At 41.6% G+C, this 13,810-nt stretch overlaps 1 protein-coding gene across 1 annotated transcript in view; it reads right to left on the bottom strand.

Moving 5' to 3' along the window:
• MTHFD1 (methylenetetrahydrofolate dehydrogenase, cyclohydrolase and formyltetrahydrofolate synthetase 1) overlaps nt 1-13,810 on the bottom strand; it is a 43,103-nt gene that overhangs the window by 10,671 nt on the left and 18,622 nt on the right. The window contains exons 9-19 of the mRNA XM_082317339.1: nt 12,587-12,714; nt 11,815-11,912; nt 10,919-11,092; nt 10,256-10,392; nt 9,919-9,965; nt 7,718-7,825; nt 7,542-7,616; nt 5,806-5,908; nt 4,546-4,622; nt 3,451-3,591; nt 356-424 (exon numbers count right to left, since the gene is read on the bottom strand). Of these exons, the coding sequence (XP_082173465.1) occupies nt 356-424; nt 3,451-3,591; nt 4,546-4,622; nt 5,806-5,908; nt 7,542-7,616; nt 7,718-7,825; nt 9,919-9,965; nt 10,256-10,392; nt 10,919-11,092; nt 11,815-11,912; nt 12,587-12,714 (1,157 nt within the window). The remainder of the gene's footprint in view (nt 1-355; nt 425-3,450; nt 3,592-4,545; nt 4,623-5,805; nt 5,909-7,541; nt 7,617-7,717; nt 7,826-9,918; nt 9,966-10,255; nt 10,393-10,918; nt 11,093-11,814; nt 11,913-12,586; nt 12,715-13,810) is intronic.

The raw sequence follows: 13,810 nt of genomic DNA, 5'->3' as shown, positions 1-13,810 counted from the left end.
ACTACAGGGCAAACAGGATTATAATAATCTGCACAAGTGGAGATATTAATTCGTTTAGGAAAAGGATGGCTAAATCCCAGCAACTCTTTGCCATTCTGCATCCACACCATTTAGAGTCCCCAAACGCTTCCTGGCATTAAAGAGAACAGAACAGAGACACAGCAAAGTTTAGTGCATTTCCTCGGGCAGACCTAGAAAGAAGCCAGCCTCCTCCCCTAGCCCTGAACCTCAGGTAGGAAACCACAGTAAACCTCCAGCTCTAAGCTGAGTAAGCCCACGCTGATTGTGATGAATGAACTAAGCCAGTTGCTTCTTGGCTCTGAGAACGCACATACAGCAAATCATCTGTGCTCACCTCTAGTGTCTGCATGAGGTTTGGTTTAATAGCATCTTTCATCAAGACAGCCAGAGCACCAGTCACTCCCTAAAAAAAAAAAAAAAAAAAAAAAAAAAAAAAGGGCAATCAGTTTCCAGATGTAGCAAGACCTTAAGACAGTTCCCACGCAGTGTCAAGGCTCTGCTTTTGTCCTGGTGAGCTTTCAGGACCAGAACCAGCAGTTGTTCTAGCTATATCTAACTCTAGCCAGGGCAAGGCAGAATGGATGACCTTTACATCCTTGTAAGAGGATCTGTGATTTCTGCTGGGGGCAGCCTCTTGGTTGTGACCTTGCTTGGCCAGCCCTTTGCAGTGAATCGCTGTTTCAATGCTATAGCAAGGTTAGTAAACAGTGGCAGCGAGAGAGTAACCCTTAGGTACACATGGTTCACTGTAGCCCATTTAGTGGCACAAAGCAGGGGGTTTTTCAGGACAGTTCCTATACATGTTGACATACTGGACCACACTCATCACCCTGATATCTCAACTGTAGCATTACTGTCTGTCTTTTGCAGTATCTAAACACACTAAGAAGTTTAAAGTTACACCTATGTCAATGTTCTTGGGTTTTGCAGGTAGGCTTGTCTTGGGACTTTTTTCCTTCCTCATTTCAGCAACTAGGCTCTACATATTGGCCTTAAAACATCATAACAAGCTGCTACATCCCAGCCAAGTCTCTCGTGCAGAAATAACTTTTAAAGTGAACCTCTGTGCTCATGAGAAACACCAGGCTGACATCATGAAAGGCAAACACTGGAGGCCATGCTTCCTCTGAGGTGCAGCAATGTACCCTGCCGCAATTCTCCTTCCCGCAAAGTGAAAACTTGTGATTTTATCCACATCTGCTTTGGGAAGAGAAAATGAGGGTTTGGTCATCCTTGTGATTGACACAGTCCAGTAGAAACCAAACTGGCTGTTACCCAACACTTGCAAAAGTAACTAGAATTGCTATCATGGGTACTGAGCCAAATGTTCACAGCAGTTATGAAAACCTTGAACCTTCATTTCTTTTTCTTCCCTTTTAATTTCAATTGGATTGCAGCACTCAATTATACAAAAGATTTTTTTTTTTTAAAAGACATTCACTGCTTTGTCTCATTAGTTTCAATCTTGCCACATGAAAGCTTATTTAACATTTAATGGATAAGCTTTAAACTTCAGTCATCTCCAGAATAATGAAAACCACAGAGCAAGATTTCCATGGTGACATTTCAGGCCTGTGTCATTCAGTTGCACTTCAATACATCCCATCTCTAAAAAACTGTAGTCAGTTTTTGATTCCACGTTTCTTCCCTGTTTCTTTGGGCTTCGTGGTAGCACACTCATGAGACTGGTTATATCACAGCAGAAGGACCCAGATATCTTATTGTGCCAGTCTGGTCTCCGCAATCACGACATTTCTGCCTGCATGAGGAGCATGTAACACAGTCCTAATGATGCAAGCCAATAGCCACCATCAGTGCAAACATATAACATTCAAGAAAACCTGTGGGACAGGTCTGATACCATCCTCCATTCTGCAGTTGCAGTGGACAAAATTAAATATAGTTAGATTTAAAAAAAAAAAAAAAAAGGTAAAAAAAAAATCTTGAGATGAAAGACTTCTATCACCTGGACTCTAGAGAAAACTCAAAACAACTCCCTACCCAAGCACCATCTGCCTCCACTGCTGCTGGGCAGCAGGAGAGACTCCTGTTTTCCAGAACACAGTTTAACTCAGGTAGCAGTAGGAATTAAAATCTCAAAGCTGCCTACAGAAATTTGGCACACACCCTCCCTCATTCCCGACAAATGTCTCACATAAGGACATTTACAGATAAATGGTTCCCAGCATAGCCCTTTTCCTGCAAGGCCAGAGTCAGGCCACATTGCTAATCTACTGTTTCTTAGGCTTATCCTGGGAGGAAGTAAAACAAACAAACAAAAAAAACCCCAGACACACAAGAAAACAAAAAACCCCACAGCAAGAGCTGGGTAAGCCTTAGTGCTGTGTCCCACCTTGCTGGAAACACAGGTCAGGACACCCACCTTGTGGATTCTTCTATCCCACTGGAAAGGCTCATTCAGAAAATGCAAGACAAACCTCATTAACACCACATCATGCAAATTTGTAATACTCTTGTCTTTTGCAAAGCAGGCTGTGAAATACCTACTATACAGGACAGCAGTAAGCATCAATATCATATCTCTATTGACTAGTGTAACAGTCCTGAGCCTGTTCTCTGTCTTGAGGCCAAGTGGCAGGGCACAGTTCACATACAGGGCTCGATGCTCCTTCCCTTCTCCAGACAGGGTTGCCATCTTCAAAGCATTTACTGGAAGAAGTGTCTGGGGCACAGGCTATTCCCCTGAAACCACACTGAAGCACCATTTGGGAGCGTGCTAGTTGACACACTCCACAAACATGCCAAGAACTGTACTAATACTTATTGTATGGACAGCTGCAAGACAGTGCTGCAGAATGCAACTGCTTTACATACTGGCAATAGACATCACCAGTGCTACTACAGTCAGCATTTCATGCAGTGGAAATAAAGGATTTGTGCCCCTCATCAAAGGCTGCACTATAGAGACCTTGCACTTTTTGCAAAGGGTTTGGCTTTTATAGCGTTCACAGTCTCCCAGAATAAGATATTTCATAATCTGTAATTAAATTTGCATGAGGTTTTGCTCCTGCTCAACGTTTTCCTCACTCCGGGGAGCCTGAGAAACAGGATGGCCAGCAGGATGCATTTTGAGTTCTTCTGATTCGTAAATATGCTTTTTATCTAGAAGCCGCCATGTATTTCCCCATTAATTCCTATGGTGCTAGCTTCAACTTGACACACGGCACATGACACAGGACCCTTTGCTCCTGCCCAGGTCACTTGCATACACACACTCTCTGGGTAAGCTGCTAGCCACACTGAAGTAAAAAACCTTCATTAACTCCAGGGGTTAAATTTCATCTTTGTTCTTCTATACGCTAATATGCTACGGTCTTTTCTGTACAGAACTGTCTATGCTTTTTAGTCCAAGGACTTTCAGAAGTAATAGGAAAAAGTTAGCATTTAAGAACTGAATGACTCTCTTACAAGGTCATCTGCTGTAACTGGTTCTCCTCTCTTGCTGGAAGCTACTACCATTCTGCCCAGTCGCTTTTTCATATCATCCAGCCCATCAGAGAGCGCTAGGACTGCCATGATTTCACTGCTCACCGTGATGTCAAACTGAGCCTGCAAGAGATGAATACAGAACGTGAACTCATTAAAATTCCGTAGCAGCAATCCTTACCTCCGCTAAATTCTTGAAACAAGACCAATCATCACTATCATAACAACAAAAACACCCCCCCCCCCCCCATACAAATATAAAAGAAATCCGAAGCATTACTCTCAGAACATACTTCATTTGATTTGGCCATTTTAAACTGGATTTTTTTCTGCAAAATTAAGTAAAGCTACTTATTCCACTGATATTACATGACTCTCTCCTGGCACATACATTAGTGATTCATGTAAGAACACTTAACAGTAATAAATTATATTTTTGAAGACTGAGCTTACTAACTCATCTGACTATCACTAAACAGTACAGTAAATGACAAAAAAAAAAAGATTCTATAGGAAATGAAGGGTAGAATTCATCTGATATAACACAGACACTTCCATCGAAGCTAAGCACCCTAGGGACATTTCAAGTCAATAGAAAGGCTTTTCTGAGCACAATTCATTTGAACTATTAATTTGATAGTTACTTAAGGGATGAGAGGAGCCACAGCCCAGATTGCCTATTTTACTCTATTGATTATATAATGAATCTAGGCAACAAGCTCAGATGGTGTGTCTAGTTTTGGCCAGATACATCCCACCCAAAGCATCTGCAGGGGTGAAGATTAGCCATTGCCATGCATCCTATTTACAGAGGGCATTTGGGTACCACTGTTATTATGCCATAGTCGTCCCAGTTTGGGAAGCCAACATTCAGGAAAGAACAGGGAAGGAGGGAACAGACAATAAAAATAAACACTGCACCGGTAGCGAATTTAACTGCTTGGCTGAAGGGACTTTCTGCTTTGTCTTTTACAAGGTACTGGTAAAAGATGGAAATACTTGGAGTTACAGAGACTTGTTTTAGGACCACATTTTTCAAAGTACTTTTTAAAACATGCAAAAAAAGGGAACAAGTACCATTCGTGAGAAGCCTTTTTCTGTTGGAGACTGTCCAATAGTGATTTTCCTAAGGAACCTGTCATTTGTATCCAGTACTGCAAGGAATGCAGAGGGAAAGATGAGAAGTCATGTTGCAAGTCATAAGTCGCATCTATGCTCTATGACAAACACTTAGCTAGATCACCTATGAAGAGACGATGGCAGTTTGAGATACCATCCTCTCCTCGAGAATGGCAAGTGCTACTCAACATGATTCTTCCCCAAAACCGAACTGCAACGAAGTTAAGATACCCACAGTCCCGTGCAGACCCTGCACTGCATCCAGAGGGAGTCTACCTCCCTTTGCATACATTAACCATAAGTCCAAAGCCTCTCTGAAAAGCAGAGATGCTAGTATTATTCCAATTGCTTTTTCAACATCATCAGACAATGTGAAATCAGGAAATTATTACAGCCAAAAAGAAATAAAATTATCATTTTATAAGTTAAGTGATAAAATGGTCAGATTCTACCATTTAGTAAGAATAGTTTCACCCAGCCCCATTAACTCAAATTACCTTGGAAACAAAAACTATCAAATACCGGCTTAAATTTGCCGTTTCTTAATATCTGCTTGAAAAATACTAAGTATTTTATAAAATATTTCCCATGAGGCAGACTACTTTAGCCCCATTACAGGTTATGAAGCAAGTTTTGGAGAATACATTTCACGCTGTATTTTAATAAAAAGAAGAAAAAGCAACACTCTCGGGGTCTAAATCAGAAAAAATGTCCAGATTTGAAATTTCTTTTGCTAGTGAAATATTAAATCTGCCAGACCAGAGACTGATCTTACCTTTAGGCATCTTTTAAAAACCTTTTAAAAATCTGGCCTTTATTTGCTATCAGTCCCCAGCAGAGCAAGTGGGCAGATTAAAACTGAGTTTAATCCCAGAACCCTCTCCTTGCTCACAGAACTTTCTCAGTCAGGTAAAAAGGCTGTTGGCTACAGTTGCCAAACTCAACTCCCTCAGTGACTGACAAATCCAGAAACACAAACTTGCACCAATTAGTGAAACCTTAATCGTTGTGAATTCAGAGCAGATTCAAGCCCCTGCATCAGACCCTTAGAAATGGGATCCCAGCTGCAGGCATCTATCCCACCATACACGCAGACGGAGAGGCCAGCCCTGCCCTCTTTCCCATTTTCCCAGGAAACACAGTTCCTGCTGCACTTGCAAACCTCTCTTTTGACACGTTTTGTTTCTTAATAATTCTTTCATTTAATTGCTCTTGTACCTCTTTGCCATGTTATGGTGCCTGGGTCAATGTCCAATCTCACAAATAAGTTTACTTCTTCCATTGTCAAAGACGTAGGATCAGTTTTGTTAATGCCCAATTTCTATGGGAGGAAAGGACAAATGAAAGAAAAAAAAAGGTACAATGAAAAGATTCACAGAAATGAACCTTTCACTAGAGCAATGAGCCTTCGGCAGCAGCATCTGCATATTCAGAAATAAGGAGGGGCTGCCTTTTTGGCACCCCTTCTCCTAGACCCCACAACAACGTAAGATGATCCGTATCAGTGTATATCTGGAAGCAGAGCTTGCTGCTGGCCAGCTAGTAAAGGGCAAGGCAGACAGACAACAGAGCTCATTAGGGCAGGCTGTCACCAAGCTTTGTGCAAGGCATCTACAGAAAGAGCAAGAGAGCTCTGCAGTTCCTTACATGCCTTGTTCTAATCATTAGTCTCACATGCTTACATCCATTTCTCATTAGTTTGCCTAGGGTCACTGCACACAGACATACGTATTTAAAGACGCTGCTTTCAGCATGCTGGTTAAGCAGCACAAAGGAGGAATTAAACAATTCAGTCACAAAGCTGTCAGCATCCCAGAAAGCTGATCTTGAACATACTGAGAGGATGGGCAGTTTGCCAAGCTGCTTAATTGAGAGAAGAATTATCTCAAGAAGCCTGATAGAAGCGCAAGCTTAGGAATGAGGAAAACGATTGAGTTGATTTATGAACAAGCAAGCTTTTTTTAATTAACTAGACAGCTAAGTCATATTTTTCTCCTGAAGAACAGAAGGGAAAAAGAAAGCCTGTTCTCTTCCTCTTCAAGCCCATCATTTAGAAAAAGAAATTAAAAAAAACCAAGAAGATATCATCTTTCTGGGAGTATTAGCATCCTGTTCACATCTGGACATTTAATAACCAGAAGAGTGGTTAGGGTAGAGTTCCCTCAGCAGTCCGTCAGGAACACCAAGCAATATGACATAGCCTCATAGCTCAGCAGTGGAAGCAAAACACACATTTTCTAATAGCTGAGACATTATAGCCAATTAATAAATCAGTTTTAGCTTCCTATGTAGCCTGACTATTGCTCCTGACTTCCAAATGGGCAACGTTCACATTAACTTCTGAGGATCAGAGGAGCTGTCATCTGCTCAGGGACTGCCACCCAATGACAGGGCGACTCATCTAACTGGAAATTCTTTTTTGGGGAGAGGAGGAGTGGGCAATGTAGGGGACAGGTATTTTTTCCATTTTTCCCCTGTTTTCTCAATCTGGATAAGACAAAAAATTCTCTATGTTCTCTTTTCGCTGAATTTTATAAAGTTGCCTCTTTTTGTGCGGCATTATCTATATAGCTGTCACATGGGAACTATTCATCTCTAGCTGTAACTGGACGTAAGGTACAGAGACTGATTCTGGTCCATTCTTAAACTGCATTAAGGACACTGAATTGACACTATTAATAAAGGGCACTAATCCCTTTGCCTCTTCCCGTTGTATTACTCACACAGCATATGATAAAGACAGTTACATCAATGATTCTTCCCCTTGAGGCTGCATCTCACTGTATTCTGTGCTGCAAGAAAGGCTACCACACTTCTGCACACTTTATGTAAAAAATAAATGCCAGCAGAATGACCTAGAGGACAACATGAGGGTTTCTGTAACCTAGCTCTGCCTACGTAAAGGATAAGAAATGGAACAGAACTGGAAACCAACACGAAACCAGTGAACTTACCTGTAGTCTTCGAATCTGAATGTCCGAGAACTTCCTAACACCATTAACAGAAGGCACCAAACGGCTGTAGAGAGCCTTGCAGAATGAAACAGGTAGTTAATGAGCACTGCTGGCACACCCAAAACATCTTGGCCAGAGTGGGCTGGGCTCAAATACATCATAAGAAAGGATCGTACCTGGTCAGTCTGAGTTAGCTCATGGAATATACGTGCATCGACAGCAGCAGCAACCAGGTTGTTGGCTGCAGTGATAGCATGGATGTCACCCGTGAGGTGAAGGTTAAACTAGAGGAGATAAACCATATCAGTTACCTCATCCTGCTGCAATTTTCATTTATTTCAATTCATCGTAGACAGATGGAAAGAGAAGTATTAATAGCAATGTTAAAGTGGGTGAGGGTGGAGGGGGAGAGATTGCTCAGTGTAGTATGTGGAAGAGAGGAAAGAATTTCTCTAAAACAGAAAAATGCCTCCCCCACATTTATGTCATTTTACAAACTTCCAGAACGAAGCTTCCAAATAAAAAGTTGTTTTGTTTTGTTTTTTTTTTTTTTTTCCCCCCATGAGAACAGTTCTCATAGGCTTCTTGGCACCTGAGAAGACCATGGTGTGGCATATCTGCACTGCTCCTCCTTCACCTTCCTTCTGACCCACTCTCATTATTTGCACCTCAGGTTTCACACATACATTAGCTGAAGCTGCTGCTGCTCCCACAAAGATATCGGAGCTAAATTGAAACTAGCAACCTTGGGTAGCGCTAGCAGTAAGAGCTGTGGTTGCACAGAGCTCTGCATAAGCTAACCACTCAAACGCACAGTATCGTAGGCAGAACTTGTAGACCATGTACTACGCAGTGACACTGCTAGTAGTTTTCTTGGTTCTGTCTCATTAAAAGGTAGTTTGGGGGAGTTTGTCTACATGAGTTATCTGCCTGCACTGTAGCTATACTGACAAATGGCTTGGGATATATAGCTTACGTGACAAACTTGTATTATAGCAGGGGAGTAAAAGGTGTGGTTAAAACAATCCTTTCCCTCTGTAGCAGAGCAGCAAAGGAGGAAGATGAAAAGGGGACATTAAAAAAGGTGATATGACAGAAGACCTTACAATACCATTTTGTTGAAGCCTTGCTACTGTGGTCTTAAAAAACAGATAGCTCAAAGCAGAATGCAACTACTCACACACTGATTATAAATCCTAATTAGTAAATGCTAATTCTTGTCTCATTCTACATACATGCAACAAGAAGCAATTATTACTACCTTGGTTCTGCAGTATGAACTCAAAAGTTTTTCACTTGCTAATCTTTTCCTAGGATGAAAGCTGCATGCAGAAATATGAAGTGATGTATCAAGGTCATTACTCCAAGTAGTGACTCTAGATACTTCAATTTTACGAGACATGCATCGATTAAAACACCCCCACAAAACTATGTGTATTTATACCATGTGGGTCATACTTAAAGAAAGTCCTTTCAGTCAGTTTGGTTCCAAGAGTGGGGCTGTTTCCCACTGCTGCACATAGTCAAGTATTTTGGCTCATCTTATTAACACTCCCAAAGAGGAGGAGATTATTTTTACTGTCACGTCTATCATTCACACATGCTCTTGGCACCTGACTAAATCAATATTCTGCCTCCTTAACTTTTTTATATTTTATGGACTTACTGCATCAATTGGAACAAACAGCCCTTTTGATCATTTCTGCTTTTCTTCCTAAAATTGCCCTGTGCAAGCGCACAAGACAAAGGTAGAATTCCACAGGCAATTACTTTGAGAGTTGAGAGAAGCATGAGAGCACGTGCTACACGTGTCTTTCAATTCCCTGCCCCCAGACACGGGATTTTACTTGTTGCCAAGTCACGTCAGAAATATGCTGCCGTGCCAGTCCCCCACAGGCTGAGGTCTTGGCATTACCAATTCCCAACTTCCCTTTTCCCATTTCATGTTAGTAATCTAAAACACAAGTACACCAAAATAGCTCACAGAAAGAGTCAGTGACCACCACTGCTGACAGAACTACTTAATATGCTTCCAAAACATATTAAGTCATTATCATCTTCATTTCAGTGCTGGGAAAGAGGCACAGGATGTACTTCATTGAAGTGTATACAGCAATTCAAGGCAGAGAAGGGGAAGGAACAGAGGAACTGGGAATTCCCAGTTCTATGAAGTTCCCTGACCCTTCCAAAACAACCACAGATTTTAAAAGAGAGAGAGAGAGAGAGAGAGAGAAAAGCTTTGCTGAAATCAAGCATCCAGTTCGTGGGAGTGCTACACTGGGCCATAAACAAAAAAGATTTTGTAAGTTATCTGACTGCAGCATCTCTTCAAGGTCTGTAACCTATATGTGCAATGAGGCTTTGTATAAAGAATTACCTCTTCCATGGGGATAACTTGACAATAGCCACCACCTGCAGCTCCACCTACAGAGAGACAATAGTCAAATCATGCAAATAAAGGTGTCTCTAGCCCAGAGTGGTATTACATGTGTTTGATTAATGGCTTTAAGAAAGCAGCTACTGTTGAGCAGCTTAGTTTAAATCCCAGCACAGCACTTGAACACAACACCGAAGAACTTACAATTGCATTTCTTTTAAGAAAGAAAAACATTGGGTAACAGAGAATTACATAAAACTACAATGCAGCAGAATAAAATCTCTGAATGCCGTCTTTCTCCATTTAGTCCAACTGCAAGGAACAGAACAGCTCATACCTTTTATACCAAAGGTTGGCCCCTGAGAAGGCTGCCGAACACAGGCAAAGGCATTCTGGTGAAGGTGTGCTCCTAAGGCTTGAACAAGACCGACAGTGGTGGTGCTTTTCCCCTCTCCCAGGGGAGTAGGAGTTATCCTGCAGTGAAAAAGCAGAACAGACATAATTAAACCTTTGCAGTGGGTGAGACTCAAAACACTTACAGGGATAAAACAGTCACCCAGTGACTGCAGTTAATGCCAATTCAAATTCTGGATTGGCTCAGACTTCAGCTAATCTTCATCAGTTCGAAACTGGAATGAGATCGGCAAATTATCACATAACTGCTGAAGACTTTCCTCTGAAACAACTTGCTAGTTACTGTTTTAGGCAGGCTACTAGACTAGGAGAACATTGACTACAAACCAGTCTGCCCTTCATAACCTTGGCCTGCAGACCAAAGGAATTCATCTCCAGGAAAGAAATGTTAAACTACATTCCCACTATTTGTCACAAGAGAGAAATCTATTTCCCAAACCACTAGATTTTCAGTGTGATTTACTAAAACCTAGAGAACCCCATACAGTCACCTTACAAAAAGACAATACAATGACAAGCCACGCTAATAAAATTTCTTTTTGCCTGGACATCATGGAAGTGATACCTCAGTTAAGGAAGTACCTACCCAGTAACAACAATGTATTTGCCATCTGGCTGGTTCTTCAGCCGTTTCAGAGCTGACAGCTGAACCTTGGCTTTAGTTTGGCCGTAGAGCTCCACCTCGTCAGGGAGCAGGCCAACTTCTTTTCCAACTTGATCAATGGGCTTGGGCATGCAAGATTGCGATATTTCAATATCACTTAAAGAAAGAGAGCAAGGTCAATTTATAAGTCAAAGACTTCTCACAAATTCCCCACTTCTGGACAGCATAAACTACAAACACCTAATCCATATTTTAAAAGGGAAGCTTTAACCCCTCCTAATTAAATGAACCAATCCCACCAATACTGGCTACATTAGAATAGACACATCCTCAGAGTTGCCTTTTTTAAAAACCAAACAAAAACCAAACAAACAAAAAAACCCCCACAAAACAAAACAAACAACACCACCCCCCCAACACTCCTCCCACCCCAAGAATGCCTTTTTGTAGGCAATGTGTTATGCTCCCTTATGGTATTTTGTATATTTTCAACTGCTCCTTGGGGACTTGACACCAACAACCCCTATTTCAAGATGCTATGTTTTTACCATGTCAGACTGAAAATTTTCCAAAATACCAGTGTCTTGCTATTTGCTGAACCAGCAACTATCTAGCTGGCCTAAAGAGTCTGTGGAAGTCATGTCTACACCTTAGTATTATCAGGATGACCCAAGCCTACACTTCAGCATACATCACAGCACCACTGCAGGTTAGCTCTGCTCCCTCAGGAAGGCCTCACAGTGCTTTCTACTTCTCTCCAAACTTCAGTGCCAGCTACAGTCTACATACATGTACGTCCCATATTACGCAAAGCTTGGGAACAGAAGTGAATACCATACTGCATGAATACTGCCAGTGGCTTCATTTGAAAGCATTACCTTGGAACAGGCATCTTTAGGGTAAGCTTGTTATATTGGATGTTCCATTTTCCAGGCTGGAACTTCTCCAGAAAACGCTGTGCGCTCTCCACTGTGCTCTAAAATGAGCATGAGAATGCATTATAGCAACCACGACTGTATGAACCATGCTGGTTAGCAGAGACTCAGAAAGGTTTTCCCCTCCCATCTGTCTCAGTTTGGGATTAACACAAAGTGCTTTAATCAAAAAGCATTTGCTAACAATCCAAAATGAGATTCTGCTCATGGTTTTCTTAAAAACAAAAAAACCCCACCATATCTATCTATCCTTATACCTATCTTATCTTCCAGTGTCCTGGATTTTTTGGGGTGTTCTGTGCCAGCAAGGTTTCTTAAGCAAAGTAAGAAACAGAGGGAGCTGGCTTATACTGTTACTCTCTTTTTTATCCAATCACCCTACAGATAGTTTTAGAATTACAGCCAGGGCACTGTAAGACAAGCCCCCTTTCTCACTGTTTTGAGAGACCACACTCAAAAAACCAAAAAAAAACCCACACCCCCAAAAAAACCCAACCAAAAAAACTCTGATCTAACATTTCCTTATGGTCCATCTTCTTCCTCAGTTAACTGAAGACAAATTGCTTGGACTAGAAGTTGGAAATCCTACCTAGACCTCTGCAAGAGCAAGAAGGAAGCACCAGTCGCTTTGGTAGTGTGCTGATGGTCAGCAGCAACATACCCCAAAGGCAAACGCAGAGGAGATGACCAGCAGTCTCGCAGTCTGCCCACGTACCTGCATTAACATGGCCACAGTCATAGGCCCAACGCCACCAGGGACTGGGGTGATGTAGGAAGCTTTTTCCTTTGCTGTATTGTACGCCACATCTCCTACAACTCTTTTTCCACTGGCCTTTGTGCTGTCTGGGGATTTAAGGAAAAAGTAAGTTACTCATCACATTTCACCAAAACAGAGGAGGCAGCACTGACTGAAGCTGAATTTTCTTACTCTGTTGGAGTAAACAAAACAGAAGCTAAGTACCCAGGAAGCTGTGAAGAAAGACAAAAAGTTAAAACAATATCACAAGATGAAGCTGTTATCATCATACTTCACTCAGAGAGTGTCAACAGCTCATGCAACATATCTTCCCGTTACATGCCATTTATCCTCAGCCAGATAGATCTCCCTTTCCTTGAGGATGCAAGTATTTTCTCAGTGGCACGTGGCCCACAGGGCAGTCTGAAGACAACTCCAAAACAAATGCAGGGGGACCAAAGCACAGACCAAGTCTTACATCTGTGCGATAAAAAAACACAAGTGGGACATACAATAGAGGTGTCACCTGAACCCTCCTGTCACAGCTCCTGCTGTATTGCTCTGAAGGACGGGTACAGCTTCCAATTTGAAGAAGATATAAACCAATGGTCTAGAAGAAGTGAGAGAAGAAATATGGCTGACTTGTTCCAAAACCCAAGTTTACATTTGCTCTGTTCCATTTTGGAGGACATCTAAGCCTTACTATTGAATAAAATCACCTGCCTTTACAGAAACTGAAGACAGAAAGTGCTGAGCTTTTCAATCAGTCATTGCCACTCTAATGCTGGACTGGTAAATACTGCAGTTCACAGAGATCAGAGTCTTGTCAAAACAAACCTCATAGGTGGCTTAAGAGAGCTCCAGTAGAATAATCTCCTTTTTCTCTGGCAAAAAAAAAATAATTGCTATATCCTGCTGCACTACATGACCTGACAATTCAGAAGCAGATATAGCACTTTTTTTCCAGTGGTGACCTTTAAGCTCACCCATAAAGACAGAAAAAGACAACATGCATTAGTAAACTAGCACAGTCATCTAAGGAACTAGCTGATTATAGACACAACATATCAAAAAAAGAAAATTTAAGTTTCTCCTGAAGTGGCAGATCCTCATTTCAGGTATGAGGACTCTAGGGAACTTTTAAGCAGTGTGAAAAACCTGAAGATAGATTTTAATGTTGTTACATTGAAATACTATATTGGA

The sequence above is a fragment of the Platalea leucorodia genome (genome assembly GCF_965183815.1).
Source record: "Platalea leucorodia genome assembly, chromosome: 7".
Classification (NCBI taxonomy): domain Eukaryota; kingdom Metazoa; phylum Chordata; class Aves; order Pelecaniformes; family Threskiornithidae; genus Platalea; species Platalea leucorodia.
This window is presented reverse-complemented; position numbering and strand designations above follow the sequence as displayed.